Raw genomic sequence first — 15,842 nt, forward strand, 5'->3', positions numbered from 1 at the left:
TTCTTTTCGAGATTGTGTGTTTAGGTTGATTTTAACGAACCCTAGTGCAAGTGACCACATATTTGCATGATGTAAATGTAAAATTAGCCAGAAGAAAGTCTCTGTGTAGGAAGGTTACCTTTGATTTAGAGTGTTGTATTTTCAAATCATTAAAAATGAGATATAAAGCGCTTTCTAAAGCTTGGAAATTCAAAGTATATTCTTATATTAGCTCTCTAATAGATTGTGAAAAACTAATAATAAGAACACAGTGATTGGAGTTGAGAACCATTCATGTATATTAATATTCTCAGAACATTAAACACTTGAAAATAACTTATGGAGAGACTCCTTTAGGGGTTTGCTTATAATTAATACAAAATAAGTCTTGGATTTTTTAGGAGTTGGTTATAATTAATGCAAAATAATTCTTGGGTTCTTTGAATTAATGAATGTTGGCTTCTTTTAGAGATGTTGGGATGGAATATTAAGAAATTATTGTGGTAGCATTTGACCAGAGGACTGGAAAGTACTAGCATACTATCCCAGATGCATCCCAACAGCATCTCTGAGAGAGATAACAGACATGCAAAGCACAGAAGCCCTTTTCATTATGCTGAGGTACACATTTCTCTATTTCCTATACCTACCTACTAGTCTGGAGACAAAGGTGGCTTTGGCTTTCCCTGTATATTTACCTCAGTGTTTAAACTTCAGTCTTGGATGTTAATACTTTCATGTAAGAAATCTTCCCTCACCCTTTCAAGTAGATGTGTATCAGCTACAACCAGTAGAAGAGGCAAGAGTCATAAAAAAAATAAATAAATAAATGAAGAGCTATGCATTTGCCCAGTAGTCTAAAGCAGAGCTGATCTAAGCCACAGGTAACTGCTACACCTTAGACTGGGTCTAGATGAAAGAGAGGAGAGAGAAAAGAAAGAGGAAAAAAAAAAAAAAAAAAAGGAATGGCTTAGTGTTTCCCAGGGATCAGGCCTCTGGCTATGCCATATTGTCACCAGCCTTCTTAGTGGAAGATGAAGACAGAAAGAGCCACACATCCATCTCCACTGACATTTTGATCTCTTGGAAAGTCTTACTCTGGAGAACACAGCCTTGGCAATATCCTTGAACTTCACTCTATCTCTTTGGAGATGGAATATCTTGTCTTGATCATGGCTCATATGTGGAGAAGAATAAAAGTAGGGAGATAGGGGAGTGTTAATTTTTCTCCCCTCTGTACCAAAAGTTTCTACCTTGACTTGTTTTGCTTCTTTTTAGATTTATTTCTTCACTTAGTAAAATGCATCATGTTTTAGCCTGTTTACAGAGCTTCACCAACATTAGTAGTCTAATTTTCAATTCCCACTAGGTAAGGTGGGAGAGTAACAGCAGTTGCTCCCTCTCTCTTTGTACCGTTAGGAGCTATGGACCACTGGTAGTGTCAGCCCTATGCAAACCCAGGTTTAAGCCTTCCTGTCTGCCCTCCCTCCCTCCTTCTTTCACTCCCTCCCTTCCTTCCTTCTTCCCTCCTTCTTTCTTGCCCTCCCATACCTCCCTCCGTCTTTCCTTCTTTCATTTCCTCCCTCCTCCCTCCTTCCTTCAGTCCTTCCCTTCGTCTTTTCTTCCCTCCTTCTCTCCTCCCTTCCTATTTCCTAATTTCTTCTTTGGGCAAATTCTGAAACAGTAGGAGAGCAAATATGTCACCACCTACATGGTATGTGGGAAAATGCAACATGGAAGATCTGGTAACTTGAAGTCTGACTTCGGTCCACAGTACCTAGCAAATTTTACTAATGATAGTTATCAGTGGCCTGGAAATTGCCAAATTAGTGAACTTTTCTCAGGTTTTGAATTATCTCAGTTTAATATTCTTTTTTAAATGTTAATTTTTTAAATTGTAAACTGACAAATTATAGTTGTATATTTATGGGGTACAAAGTAATATTGTAATTTATGAATGTAATGTGGAATAATTAAATCAATCTAGTTAAAATGTTCATCATCTGAAATACCTATTTTTTGTGATGAGAATATTTGAAATGTATACTCTTAGTGATTTTGAAGTATACATTATTATTTACTATATTCACCATGCTGTGCATTATATGTCAAAGAAAAAAAATCTTATTTCTTCTGTCTAATTGAGATTTTGTACCTTTTTGACCATCATCTCCCCATTCTGCGCACCTTCTCAGTCTCTGGTAACCACCATTCTACTCTCTGCTTCTTTGTATTTTATTGTTTTAGATGCTATGTATGTGAGAACATGTGGATTTGTCTTCCTGTGCCTGGTTTATTTCACATAGCATAGTGCTTTCTAAGTCCATCCATGCTGTCACAAATGACAGATTTTTTTTCTTTTTCAAGGTTGAATAAAATTCCATTATGTGTATGTACCACATTTTCTTTATCCTTTTATCTGCTGATGGACACCTAGATAGATTCTATAACTTGGCTACTGTGTATAGTGCTTCAATGAACATGAGAGTGCATATATCTCTTCAATGTGTTGATTTCAAATCTTAAGGGGAAATACCCAGAAATGGGATTTCTGGATCATGTGGTAATTCTGTTTTTAATTTTTTTTAAGGAGCCTCCATATACTTTTCCATAATAGTCATACTAATTTACATTTCACCAATAGTGTACAGAAGTTCCCTTTCCTCCACATTCTTGCCAAGGTTTGTTTTCTTTTCTTTTCTCATTTCTTTTCTTTTTTTTCTTTGCTTTTCTTTTTATAATAATCATTCTGACAGATGTAAGGTGATATCTCATTGTGGTTTTAATTTTTATTTCCCTGGTGATGAGCATCTTTTCATGTATCTGTTGGCCATTTGTATGTCTTCTTTTGAGAAATGTCTATTCAAGTTCCTTGTTCATTTTTAAATCAGACTGTTCTTCTGTAGTGCTGTTGAGTTCATATGTATTTTGTATATTAACCCCTTATCAGATGTATGGCTTGCACATATTTTCTATCAGTCTGTAGCTTATCTCTTCACTCTGTTGTTTTTTCCCTGTGTTGTGCAGAAACTTTATATTTTGATAAAACTCTGTTTTTGCTTTTGTTGCCTGCACTTTTGAGGTCAAATCTAAAAAGTTATTGCCCAGACTAGTGTCATGTAGTTTTGAACTGATTTTTATATATAGGATGAGGATAAGGGTCCAGTTTTATTCTTCTACATATGGATGTCTGATTTACCCAGCACCACATACTAAAGAGACAGTCCTTCCCCTATTATATGTTCTTGATACCTTTGTCAAAAATCACCTGGCAACAAATATGTTTCATTTCTGGGCTCTCTATTCTTTTCTACTGATCAATGTGTCTATTTTTATGCCAGTACGATGCTTTTTAAGTTACTATAGCTTTGTAGTATAGTTTGAAATCAGGAAGTGTGATGTCTCTAGTTTCATTCTTTTTTTTTTTTTTTTTTTTTCTCAATATTGCTTTGGCCATTTAGGGGCTCCATATGAATTTATTTTGTGGTACCATTTGAATTTTACAATTGTTTTGCCTATTTTTATGAAAAATGCTATTGAAGTTTTGTTAGGGATTGCTTCATTGAATCTGTAGATTGCTTTAGGCAGAACAGACATTTTAACTATATTAATTCCTCCAGTTCGTGAACATGGGATATCTTTCCATTTATCCAAGTCTTTGTTAATTTCTTTTTCTTTTTAATTTTCTGTAGTTTTCAGGGTACAATTCTTTCACCATCTTAAATTTATTCCCAAGTATTTTTTTTACAACTATTGTAAATGACTTTTTTTTTTTAATTTTCCAGAAAGTTTGTTGTTAGTGTATAGAAACGCTACTGATTTTTTTGTGTTGATATTGTATCCTGCAACTTAACTGTATTTATTAGTTCCTCTTCTTCTTCTTTTTCTCCTCCTCCTCCTCTTTTTTTTTTTTTTTTTGACAGAATCTCACTCTGTTGCCTAGCCTGGAGTGCAGTGGTGCAATCTTGGCTCACTGCAACCTCCACCTACCAGGTTCAAGCAATTCTCCCAGCTTAGCCTCCTGTGTAGCTGGGATTGCAGGTGTGTGCCACCACACCTGGCTAATTTTTGTATTTTTATTAGAAATGGGGTTTCACCATGTTGGCCATGTTGGCCAAGGTCTTCAACTCCTGACTGCAAGTGAACCTCCCACGTCAGCCTCCAAAAGTACTGGGATTACGGGCGTGAGCCAGTGTGCCCAGCCTGTATTTATTAGTTCTAGCAGTTTTATATGGTGGAATCTTTAGGGTTTTCCATATACACGATCATATTGTTGACAAACAGCAACAATTCCACTTCTTCCTTTATGAATGCTTTTTCTTTTTTTCTCTTGCCTAATTACTCTGGTAAAGACTTCTAATACTGTGTTCAATATAAGCAGCAAGAGTGGGCATCCTTGTGTTCTTCTGGATATTAGAGGAAAATGTTTTATTTTTTCATCATTAAATATAATGTTAGCTGTGCTTATCATCTATGTCCTTTATTATGTTGAGGTACATTGATTTGTTGAGAGTTTTTAAATCATGAAAATATGTTGGATTTTGTCAAATTATTTCTATGCATCTATTGATTATATAATTTTTTCCTTCATTCTTATGTGATATGTTATTGATTTGCATATGTTGGACCATCCTTGCATGCCAGAGATAAATCTCATTTGATCATAGTGAATGAACCTCTTAATATATTGTGGAATTCAGTTTATTAGCATTTTATTGAGTATTTTTACATCTGTATTTATCAAAGACATTGGCCTGTAGTTTTCTATTCTTGTGATATCCTTGTCTGGCTTTGGTATGAGGGTAATGCTGGGGTCATAAAAAGAATTTGGAAGTATTATTTCCCCTTTGATTTTTTGGAAGAGTTTGTGAAGGATTGGTATTAGTTTTTCTTTAAAAGTCTGGTAGAATTCAACAGTGAAACCATTAGGTCCTGGGCTTTTCTTTGACAGAAGACTTTTTACTATTTATTCAATCTCCTTGTTGATCTGTTCAGATTTTCTATTTCTTCTTCTTTTTTTTCTGACAGAGTCTCACTCTGTCACCCAGGGTGGAGTGCTGTGATGTGATCTCTGCTCACTGCAACCTCTGCCTCCTGGGTTGAAGTGATTCTCTTGCCTCAGCCTCCTGAGTAGCTGGCATTACAGGCATGTACCACCACACCTGGCTAAGTTTTGTATTTTTATTAGAAATGGGGTTTCACCATATTGGCCAGGCTGGTCTTGAACACCTGACTTCAGGTGATCTGCCTGCCTTGGCCTCCCAAAGTCCTGGGATTACAGGCATGAGCCATACTGCCTGGCCCAGGTTTTCTTTTTCTTTATGATTTAGTCTTAATAGGTTATATGTGTTTAGGAATACATCCTTTCTTCTCAGTTATTCAAAATTTTTGGCATTTAATTGTTCACAATAGTCTCTTATGGTTTTTTGTATTTCTGTTTAATGTCTTCTCTTTCATTTCTGATTTTATTTATTTGAGTCATCTCTTTTTTTTTCTTAAAGGTTTCTCAATTTTTATTTTTTCAAAAATACAAGTTTCAGTTTATTTTAGTATTGCTTTTCTAGTTCTATTTCACTGTATTCTGCTCTGATATTTTTTATTTTTCTGCTAAAATTGATCTTAGTGTGTTCTTTTTTTAGAGGCATAATATTAAGTTGTTTATTTGAGAGTTTTCTCTTTTGATATAGGCACTTATTGCAATAAACTTTTTTCTCAGAACTCTTTTTGCTGTATCCCATAAGTTTTAGAATTTTGTACCTCCATTTTCATTTGTCTCAATTTTTTGAACATTTCCCTTTTAATTTTTTTATTAACTCATTGGTTGTTCAGGAACGTATTGTTTTTCATGTATTTGTCAATTTTCCAAAATTACTTCTGTTGTTGGTTTTTTAGTTTAATACCATTCTAGTTGGTAAAGGTACATGTTATTATTTCAGTCTTCTTAAATTTGTGAATACTCGTGAAGACATGTCAAGACTTGTCCTCACATGTAATCTATCCTGAAGAATGTTCCATGTGTGCTTGAGAAGATTGTATGTTTTGTTGCTGTTGGATGGAATGTTCTGCATATGTCTGTTAGTTCATTGGTCTAAAGTTTTGTTCAAGTCCAGTGTTTTCTTATTAATTTCTGTCTGGATGATTTGTCCATCGCTATAAGTGGGGTAAGTCCCATACTATTCTTGCATTGCAGTCTATCTCTTCATTTAGATCCTTTAGTATTTGCTTTATATAATTTAGGTGCTCTGATGTTGGGTGCATATATATTTACAGTTGTTATATACTCTTGTTGAATTGACCCTTTTATCATTATATAACATCTTTCTTTGTTTCTTTCTGTAGTTTTGGTTTAAAGTCTGTTTTGTTTAATATAAATAGAAGTATCCCTGCCCTGTTTTCATTTCCCTTTGCGTGGAATATCTTTTTCCATTCCTTCACTTTCAGTTTGTGTGTGTCCTTAAAAGTGAGGTGAGTATCTTGTAGGCGGCTTATAGTTAGGTCGAGTTTTGTGGTCTTTTTGTTGGAGAATTTAATCCGTTTACATTCAAGGTGATTATTGATAGGTAAGGACTTCTGTTATTTTTTTTTTCTGAGTCTGATCTTATTTATTTGTTACTCAAAAAATATTATTTCTGACTGGATTCAGACTTAGAAGTAGAAGCTCACAGAGAGGAAAGTCTGCGTCTCTTTGCAATTTGTTCCTGGTGCTTCTCCTTAGCCTCCTTCATTCTCTTGGCCAAAAGTTAGCGTATTCTGCAACTTTTTTGTTTTTCTTAGTATGCTGCTTCTTCAGAGCAATACGCTGCTGTTTGTGCTGCAGGACATGTGGAGTAACAAGACGCTGAATCTTGGGTGCTTTGGTCCTAAGTTTCTTACTTTCTTTGTTTAAGGGCTTTCTTATAACATACTGGTGGACATCATCTTCTTTAGAGAGAGAGAAAAGTTTGTGGATTCTGCTAGCTTTTTTGGGGTGCAGGTGGTGAGGCACTGTATTATCAGTCACTCCAGGAATATCCTTCTCTCCTTTTTTTTTTTTTTTTTTTTTTTTTTTACAATAACCAAGTTGAGAACACTCAGAGTGGCATCCACCATGCAACCATGAACTGATTTTCTCTTTCTTTCTCCCATTCTCCTTTGTCTGTAACAAAAATGTCCCTTACTCAGTAGCAGGCAGACACGGCCATGGATCAAGACACGCTGCTTCATGGGGAAACCTTGTTTGTCATTCCTACCACTGATTCAGACCACATAACCCTTCCATTCTTTACCTGGAGCAAGAGCAGCAACTTCTGTGGCCATATGCTTCTCATAAAAAGTACAAAGTTTGCGTTCATCCTCCACTTCAATGAGTTTCTGGCAGCCAGTGGCTGGGAAGGAGATGTTCAGCTTCATCTTGAAGCAGTTAAACACCTCCGAGGCGCCACGGAAAAAAGCAGACTTCTGTTTTATTATTTTATGGTTGTTTTGTTTCTTTCTTCCTCTCTTGTCTTCCTTTGCAGTTTGATGGTTTTCTATAGTGGTAGACTTTGAATCTTGTCTATTTTTGTTTTGTGTGGCTACTATATATTTTTATTTTGCGATTACCATGAGACTTACATAGAACATCTTATAACAGTCTGTTCCAAGCTGCTAAGTTAACTTTGTATACAGCTTTACAATTTTATTCCCCTTCATTTTATGTTTTTGATATCAGAATTTACATCATTTTGTAATATGCATTTTTTAACAGTTTATTTTAGCTATAGTTATTATTATTAGTTTTTTTCATTGGAACCCTCATACTAGGAGTAAAACTGCTTTACATTCCACCATTAGAGTTCTAAAGTATCCTGAATATGGCTTTATATTACTTATACCATTGAGTTTTGTGATTTTGTGTGTTTTATGTTATTAGTGGTTTTTTGTTCTAACTTAAAGAACTCCCTTTAGCCAGTCATGTAAGGCAGGCCTTGTGGTGATGAATTCCCTTACCAGTTGTTTGGGAAAGTTTTTCTTTTTCATTTTGGAAAGACAATTTTGTTGGGTAAAGTATTCTTGTTTGGCAGCATTTTTTCCTTCAGCCCTTTGAATATATCATCCCACTCTTTCCTGCCCTGCAGGAATTCTGTAAAGAAATCTACTACTGACATTATATTGGGACTCCCTTGGATGTAATGTGTTTCTTGTTGCTCTCAGCGTATTTTCTTCATCTTTGATTTTTCATAATTTGATTATGTGTCCTGGTGAACTCTTCTTTTGGTTTACTTTGATTGAAGACCTCTGTGCTTCCTCTACCTGAATGTTGGCATCTATCCCTAAATTAAAAGAGGTTTTCAGCCATTAGTTCCTTTAAAAATGCTTTCTGGTTTTTTTTTCTTTCTTTTTTCTTTTTCCTTGATTGCCTCTTATGCATAGGTTAGGTCTCTTAATGGTATTCCATAATCCTTATAGGCTTTTGTCATTCTTATATATTTATTTATTTGCAGCTCTGATTGGATAATTTCAGATGTTCTGTCTTCGAGTTCACTGATTCTTCAGGGTGAGGGAGCCTGATGTTGAAGCTTCCTGTTTGCATTTTTCAGTTCAGTATTGTCTCTAGTATTTCTGTTTATAAAATTTGACTGTTTCTTTAGGGTCTGTTGTTGGAGCTTTGTTAGTTTCTTTTGGAGATATCATGATTTCCTGATTCTTTGTAATTCTTGTGTTCTTGCATTGGTGTTTGTGCAGTTGAGGAGATAGCCATCTTTTTAGGCTTTTAAGGTGTTTTTCTTTTTTGGCAGGGGTAGACCTTCACTCTTTTGTTTAGCTTTTATTGTAGATGGGCCAGCTTTAATGGCCATGGGCAGGAAAGGAAGAGCTTGTTTTGGGGTCTCTAGATAGCTTGGCTGCTGCCTTTGCTCTCAATTTTGATGAGGCAGCTGGCTGGGCTCTTCTATCCAGTGAGACCACTGGTTGATCTCTGGCAATACAGTTGGTCCGTCATTGAGCTGGGCCACAGGGGTATATTCTCTGGCCAGATAGTTTTACTATTTGAGTTCATAGTTGAACAGGGTTGCCTGAGAGGGGGCTGTGATCAGGATGCTGATTGGAATGGCTAGGAGCATCCGCTATGCTCGTTAAAAATGCACAGTTGATGTTTGTCTCTCTGTCTAGGTAGGCTCTTGAGGTGAGCTTTGAAGCTTGACTGAGTGCTGTTTAAACTCCTGTGTGTGTCAGATAGAGCCTCTGCTCTTTGTAGAAATTTGCTGTGATGATTGCCTCGCTCCCTGAATGTGAGGCTTTGGGGCAAGGTATGAGGCTGGTCCTGGAGGATGACTGTGTAGGGATTTAAGCTGGGTAGAACTTTTGATCGCTTCTGGAGTGACTAGCTGAGCTTTTCAAGTTGGATAGGCTATTAGCTGGTACTACTGATTGGGCACTGCTGCTGACAGGTATACAAAGCTAACACCATATCTATGTGCTGGTTGCTTTGTACTACACCTCCTTTCGTTGTTTCTACCTAATCCCAGTTGGTCTAGTGGTACCATTTTCCCCTGTGTTCTCCATGAGGATAGGAGTGGGCTTTCTGGAAAGTGCCATAGGATGCTAGAGAAGACGGTTGTCCACCTCTGGTTCTCTTTTCCCTCTGTAGAAACACCAGTCCCTGGAGAATCTTCTCTTTGTGGCACTGTGCTAACCTCTTGGAGGAGGAAGGGTGGTATAGTCAAAATAAGACCCTTTTTTTTTCATGTGGAAAAGGTCCATAAACCACCCAGGTGACTCAGGCTTATTCCCAATTTTGGAGGATTTCACCAAAGTGTTCATATCTTTGGATAGTTGCTGATAGAACTTTCTGTGGAACGTGGGGAAACCTAAGACCTCCTATTCTTCTATTTTGCCGACATCCAACTAGACATTCTTGACACCCATTTTCTTTTTAATTCTAGTTATTCCTTGATATCCATTACTTTACATTATCATGATTCCTACTCTATCATATTAGCACCTTTGCCTTCATTTCCTCTGTAAATCCTTGCCCCTGTTTGGGACTTACTCAACCCTCAGTCATTGACTCTGTTTCTCTCTAAATTTGACTGTCCTATGGCTAATTTTCTGTTCTCTCTGATCATCTTTTGCTTCTTTTTGCTATTGTTGTCTTTTAGTTTTTACTGTTACCTAGTTTTTAGGGCTTAATCTCCTTTGAACATTGGCACTTTGAATGCCCCTTTGTTATATCAAACTCAGCATATCTTAAAAGTTAACTTGAAATTACCCAGAAACTCACTTCCCCATTTCTTTCAGTGAGAGTATAGTGCCAGGAACAGAGCAAGTGCTCAGTAAATTCTATTAACCCAGTGAAGACAGCAAATACTGCTTCATTTATCTTCCTGAAGCATTCCTCCAGTTTGTCCCAACCTGTTTTTTCTTAGCCCTGCATTTTTGAATTTCAGTATATATGCAGTAAAAGGTACAAATCTTATATTTAGTTTTGAAAAATGTATGCACTGCTATAACCAACACCCCATCAATATATAGAACATTTCTATCACCTTAGAAAGTTCCATCTTCCCCTCTCCTAGAAATAACTTCTGTTCTGACCCCAATCAATAGAGTCAAGTTTTCTTTAGAACCTTAAATAAATGTGTTCATACAACTTATTTCATAGAATTCTTTTGCACTGTGGTCAGAGAGACAGTTTGTTATAATTTCTGTTCTTTTACATTTGCTGAGGAGTGCTTTACTTCCAATTATGTGGTCAATTTTGGAATAAGTGTGATGTGGTGCTGAGTAGAATGTATATTCTGTTGATTTGGAGTGGAGAGTTCTGTAGATGTCTCTTAGGTCCGCTTGGTGCAGAGTTGAGTTCAATTCCTGGATATCCTTGTTAACTTTGTGTCTCATTGATCTGTCTAATGTTGACAGTCGGGTGTTGAAGTCTCCCATTATTATTGTATGGGAGTCTAAGTCTCTTTGTAAGTCTCTAAGGACTTGCTTTATGAATCTGGGTGCTCCTATATTGGGTGCATATATATTTAGGATAGTTAGCTCTTCCTGTTGAATTGATTCCTTTTCCTTTATGTAATGGCCTTCTTTGTCCCTTTTGATCTTTGATGGCTTAAAGTCTGTTTTATCAGAGACTAGGATTTCAACCCCTGCTTTTTTTTGCTTTCTATTTGCTTCGTAGATCTTCCTCCATCCCTTTATTTTGAGCCTCTGTGTGTCTCTGCATGTGAGATGGGTCTCCTGAATACAGCAAACTGATGGGTCTTGACTCTTTATCCAATTTGCCAATCTGTATCTAATTTATCCATTCTTTAAAGACCAGGTATTTTGGGATCCTCAGAAATCTTTCCTATCTCCTAGTTGCAAAATCTTCTCTTACATTTTCTCCTAGAGCCTTTATAATTTTAGGCTGTATGTTTAGGTCTATCATTCATCTGAAATTAGGTTTTGTATGTTGTGTGAGGTAATGGTCAAGGATCTCTCTTTTTCCCCCCATTTGGATACTTAGTTTTTCCTTACCCTTTTGTTGAAAAGGATTTTTTTCTGAAGAATTCCTTGTTGAAATTCATTTGACCATATAATTGTGGGTCTGTTTCTGGACTCTGGCATTAGAAATATCTGCATGAACTCTTTTTTCTTAAAGAGATAGATCCTTCCTATCTCTGTTTACTGAATCAGTGACTCAGTAGCAAGGAACACCCTGAGTGCTCAGACCATGGTCTCTAAATACAAATTATCATTGAACGAAAGCAGGGCTCCTTTTAGAAGCATCTAATGCCTAGTCAGAGACAGGAATTCTATAATATGAACTCAGGGCACATTATTATAGCAGAAGCAAGGATACTTTCAAGGAGCTTTTCGTGACCAAAAGTAGAACATATTGAGCATACAAATGAATAGTGACTGAAATCAATTAAAACTCATAATATATATTATTTAAAAATCTAGTATATTCACAATGATGCTACAAAATGAATGCATTAGTAACTTTTGGTAGTTTCTGTCTTCCTCTGCCTTTCCCACTTCACACCTTGTTTTTCTTTGGTAGTTGCTAACACTCCAAAATCATTGTTCTGAAAGTGGTAAATGACAGGAAACAATAAACATGTATCTTGCCTTTCCTTTTCAAAATAACAGCCCTTGAATCCATGGATAAGTTTTAACATCACTAAGACAAATGGTATATCTTTCCAAATAAGATGCAACAGGAAATCCAAAGAACCCAGCCCCAGGTATTATTGCCAAAGGAATTTAACCTGAATTAAATCAAGTCTCTAGGTGCAATTACCAATTTACAGGACATGTAGGGATGTAGGTACAATTCTGTGAGAAAATCTACAAGAAAACTGTTCTAATTTATCTGACAAATAAGTGGCATAAAAAATTGTAAGTAGAGGAAGGACTTTTAGACATTAAAGGAGACTTAAGGTCCATGACCAAATGGAATTTGCGGAGCTGCTTTGCATCCTGATTCATAGAAACTAATTGTAAAAAGATAATTTGGAGACAGTTGAGGAGTATATTAAAAATACATTAATTTTTAGAAGTGGCAATGGTATTATAGTTAAAAACGAATCTTTGTGTGTTATACTATACAGAAGTATTTACAGGAGAAATAAGATTTTTTCTGGTATTTGCTTTAAAATGCTTTTGAAAAGACAGATAAAATAGACACAACATTGATATTGTTGAAAAGGGTAATGAAGGTTCATTTTGCTGAACTGTCTCATGACTTTGTTTTCATAATAAAAAATTTAAACATGAAAAACATGAATTTTGACCCTGAAATGAAAGTTCTGGCTATGAAGAACACTGAAAATATGCCTGAGATCAGCTTCTTTTTTTTTTTTTTTTGAGACGGAGTCTCGCTCTGTTGCCCAGGCTGGAGTGCAGTGGCCGGATCTCAGCTCACTGCAAGCTCCGCCTCCTGGGTTCACGCCATTCTCCTGCCTCAGCCTCCTGAGTAGCTGGGACTACAGGCACCCGCCACCTCACCCAGCTAGTTTTTTGTATATTTTAGTAGAGACGGGGTTTCACCGTGTTAGCCAGGATGGTCTCGATCTCCTGACCTTGTGATCTGCCCGTCTCGGCCTTCCAAAGTGCTGGGACTACAGGCTTGAGCCACCGTGCCTGGCCAAGATCTACTTCTTAAAATCATATTAATGGGTTTTGCTGGCGTTATCACTGTTGTGAAGAAATATTTTTATCTCATACTTCATTTCTAATCTTATCTGAGAACCTTCCCTTGGGAGCTGATGACTTCAGTGTGTAAAATCAGAGTTTGGCATTTGTTGCCTGTTTTTTACACAGTAGACTGGAAATACTTTCTGTCCCAGCAGGCATTTGATTGCATTCGTTCTTTGCACTCCTTCCTTGAAGGCTGAATAAAGATCAAGAAGAACATTGATGCCCACTAGCTGTTTACTCTGAAGTAAGCAGTATGTAGATGGGTGCTCTGGGGCCCACCTCTGCCTCCTAAAGAACCATATCCTTCTTTGAGGCTCACAGAGCTGGACTCCACCAGTACTCACCCCTTTTACCTTTGACCGTCTATGTGACATGTCACAAAGTCATCAGGAACTCCCAAATGAAAAACCTGTTCTCTTGCGGTGTATATTTACCAAATACTGTGTTTTCAAGCCCTGCTAGTCTGTCTACAGCTCACAGATGCCTAGTACTGATTCATAGCCTGTACATGGATGATGCGTTGTAACTCTCAGGAGAATGTCTGCTGGTGCAGTGCACATGCTGTAATAATTGCTTTTCTGCACTATGTATCATTGATGATATGGGTTATCAGACCTTGTCATTTGATAAGGAAATTTTGGCAATATTCATTCTACTTTCAAGTGTGTTTATTTTCAGCCTTGAAACTCAGTTTTGTTTTTGTTTTTATAAGCTTCTTAGCAGTTGTGTGAGACTTATACCTTTTTTTTTTTTTTTTTTTTTTTTTTGCCACAGGAGGTATAACTTTTAATGATGCATCTATCATTCTATGTCACTGCCTTTAGTGACAAAATTAGTTCACTTTTGTAATCTGATAATTTTGTGATAATTTTGCATTTGTCAGGAAGACTGTATTGTTTTGCTGGAAGTGACAAGGTGCACTGTATGGAAGAGATGCCAAAACTTATATGGCTGTGCTTGGCTGAGTTTCCATTCCGTTGATCATCTGGATTAGGGACAAGTAGATTGCAGGTCCGATAAAATATAGCTCTAATACACATCAGACTTCCTTGCCATGCTTTTCCCCCATCTGTGTGTGTAAAATATTTATCTTAGAATGTTCACTTTTTTTAAGAACATCTGAATTTATGCTCTAATGGTCCCAAATTTCTCATTCATCATTTAGATTTATAACATTATTTCATGTTGTAATTTTACTTCTGCTGTATTTCATTTTTGTGAATTCAAAGGGTAACACTATATAATAGAATAAAACTGTCAATTTAAATGTAACAATAACACCCCAAAATGTGAAAATGTATTTATTGTAACAGACTGTGTCAAACTAAACATCAGTAAAGACCAACTACACTGTTAATATGAGGTTTGCAGAGACAAAGGGATGGCGCCTGGTAATTTCTAATTTTCACATTTCTTGTAATTAATCTTACATTTTTGGACTGCATTATTGAAACCACCCAGTTGCTAGATAGACCAGACCACTGGGTCCACTGTGGCCCTTGATCATGCACTAAAGAAAATTGCCTTCAAGCAAGAATCTGGGGACAGTTGCTTTCCTTCAGTGTCAGGGAGTCCTCAGACCCTGTGAAGCCTGCCCATGTAGGATAGTGTTTCTCAAGCTGTGGTTTGGCACCTTTGCGTCAAAATCACTTGGGGGGGAACTTCTTTAACAAGTATTTTCCTAAGCCCCATCCCTGACTCCTTAGCAGACTCTCTGGGAGTGAGGCCTGGAAACTTGCATTTTAAACAACTTTCCTCAGTGAATCTGATAAGAGCACAGTTTAAGTATTGCATAGGGTTTATGCAGCATCGAGCCAGAATGCCTCTCTTTTTGGTTCATATGACACATTTGTGTACTTAATGATGAGGTTTTTTTCTTTTCCTTTTTTACCCTCAGGACTTGTCAGTCACATCTGTAACCTGCTCACTGAAACTGCCACACTGTGCTTGGATGTGGACAATAAAAACAACAATGAAATGGCAGCTGCACTGCTCTTTTCCCTGCTTGATATTTTGCACAGTATGCTGACCTATACCTCCGGTATTGTACGACTGGCTTTGCAGGTAGAGGATCTGTTTTCCTGTGTCTTGAGCAGCCCTACTCCATTTCATGCTTCCCTTTCATTCTCTTCTTTCTTATCTTCCTCTATTGTGTCTTTACTTATTTAAAAGAACGTGTCATTCTATAGAGTGTGTCTTCTGAAGAGTCATCTTTGGGTGACCAGTGTCAGGAACAGAGAATTTGATCAAAATCTTCAGAGAAAGAAGGAGAGGCCTACTACTAAGCAAAGACTTAGCAAGCATTAGCTGGGAAACCACTCCTGACCAAGGAGAGCATTTGCCTTAGGCATAGTCCTATTTTGGCCAAGTAGTTTGCAGCCTTTCATGTACTGAGGTGGCTCTCCAATTCCCCCTTAGCAGGATAGGTCAGCTTTCTAGGAATAATGGATTGAGGGTTTGTGTACATACACATGCATATGTGTGTTTGTAGACACATATACATACATATGTAACTCATAAGCTCGACTTGCTTTCCCTTCTGACTGATACCATGGACTTGTGAGATGGTTTTGAGGAATAGAGGTGTATTCAGTGGCTATGGAAAAAGCCAATTAGCCATAAACTGTAACCTGTATTTACTTAGCATCATACTGTAAGGCAGGAAGGAGATGTGGTTTTATAGAGTACTTTCCTATGCCTGCTTTATTTAATGCTCT

The 15,842-nt window shown here is 37.0% G+C and overlaps 1 protein-coding gene and 1 pseudogene across 4 annotated transcripts in view; one reads left to right on the top strand and one right to left on the bottom strand.

Annotated features, from left to right (window-relative positions):
- Positions 1–15,842, top strand: part of ULK4 (unc-51 like kinase 4) — a 711,191-nt gene that overhangs the window by 479,859 nt on the left and 215,490 nt on the right. For all 4 annotated transcript variants that reach the window (XR_003309577.1, XM_023231716.3, XM_026454879.1 and 1 more), the window contains one exon: positions 15,023–15,189. Coding sequence is in view for 3 of the 4 variants with exons in the window: in XM_023231716.3 (XP_023087484.1) it covers positions 15,023–15,189 (167 nt within the window). In the remaining variant the exon portion in view is untranslated. The remainder of the gene's footprint in view (positions 1–15,022; positions 15,190–15,842) is intronic.
- LOC111555527 lies at positions 6,603–7,368 on the bottom strand (annotated as a pseudogene).

The sequence above is a fragment of the Piliocolobus tephrosceles genome, chromosome 2 (assembly GCF_002776525.5).
Source record: "Piliocolobus tephrosceles isolate RC106 chromosome 2, ASM277652v3, whole genome shotgun sequence".
NCBI lineage: Eukaryota > Metazoa > Chordata > Mammalia > Primates > Cercopithecidae > Piliocolobus > Piliocolobus tephrosceles.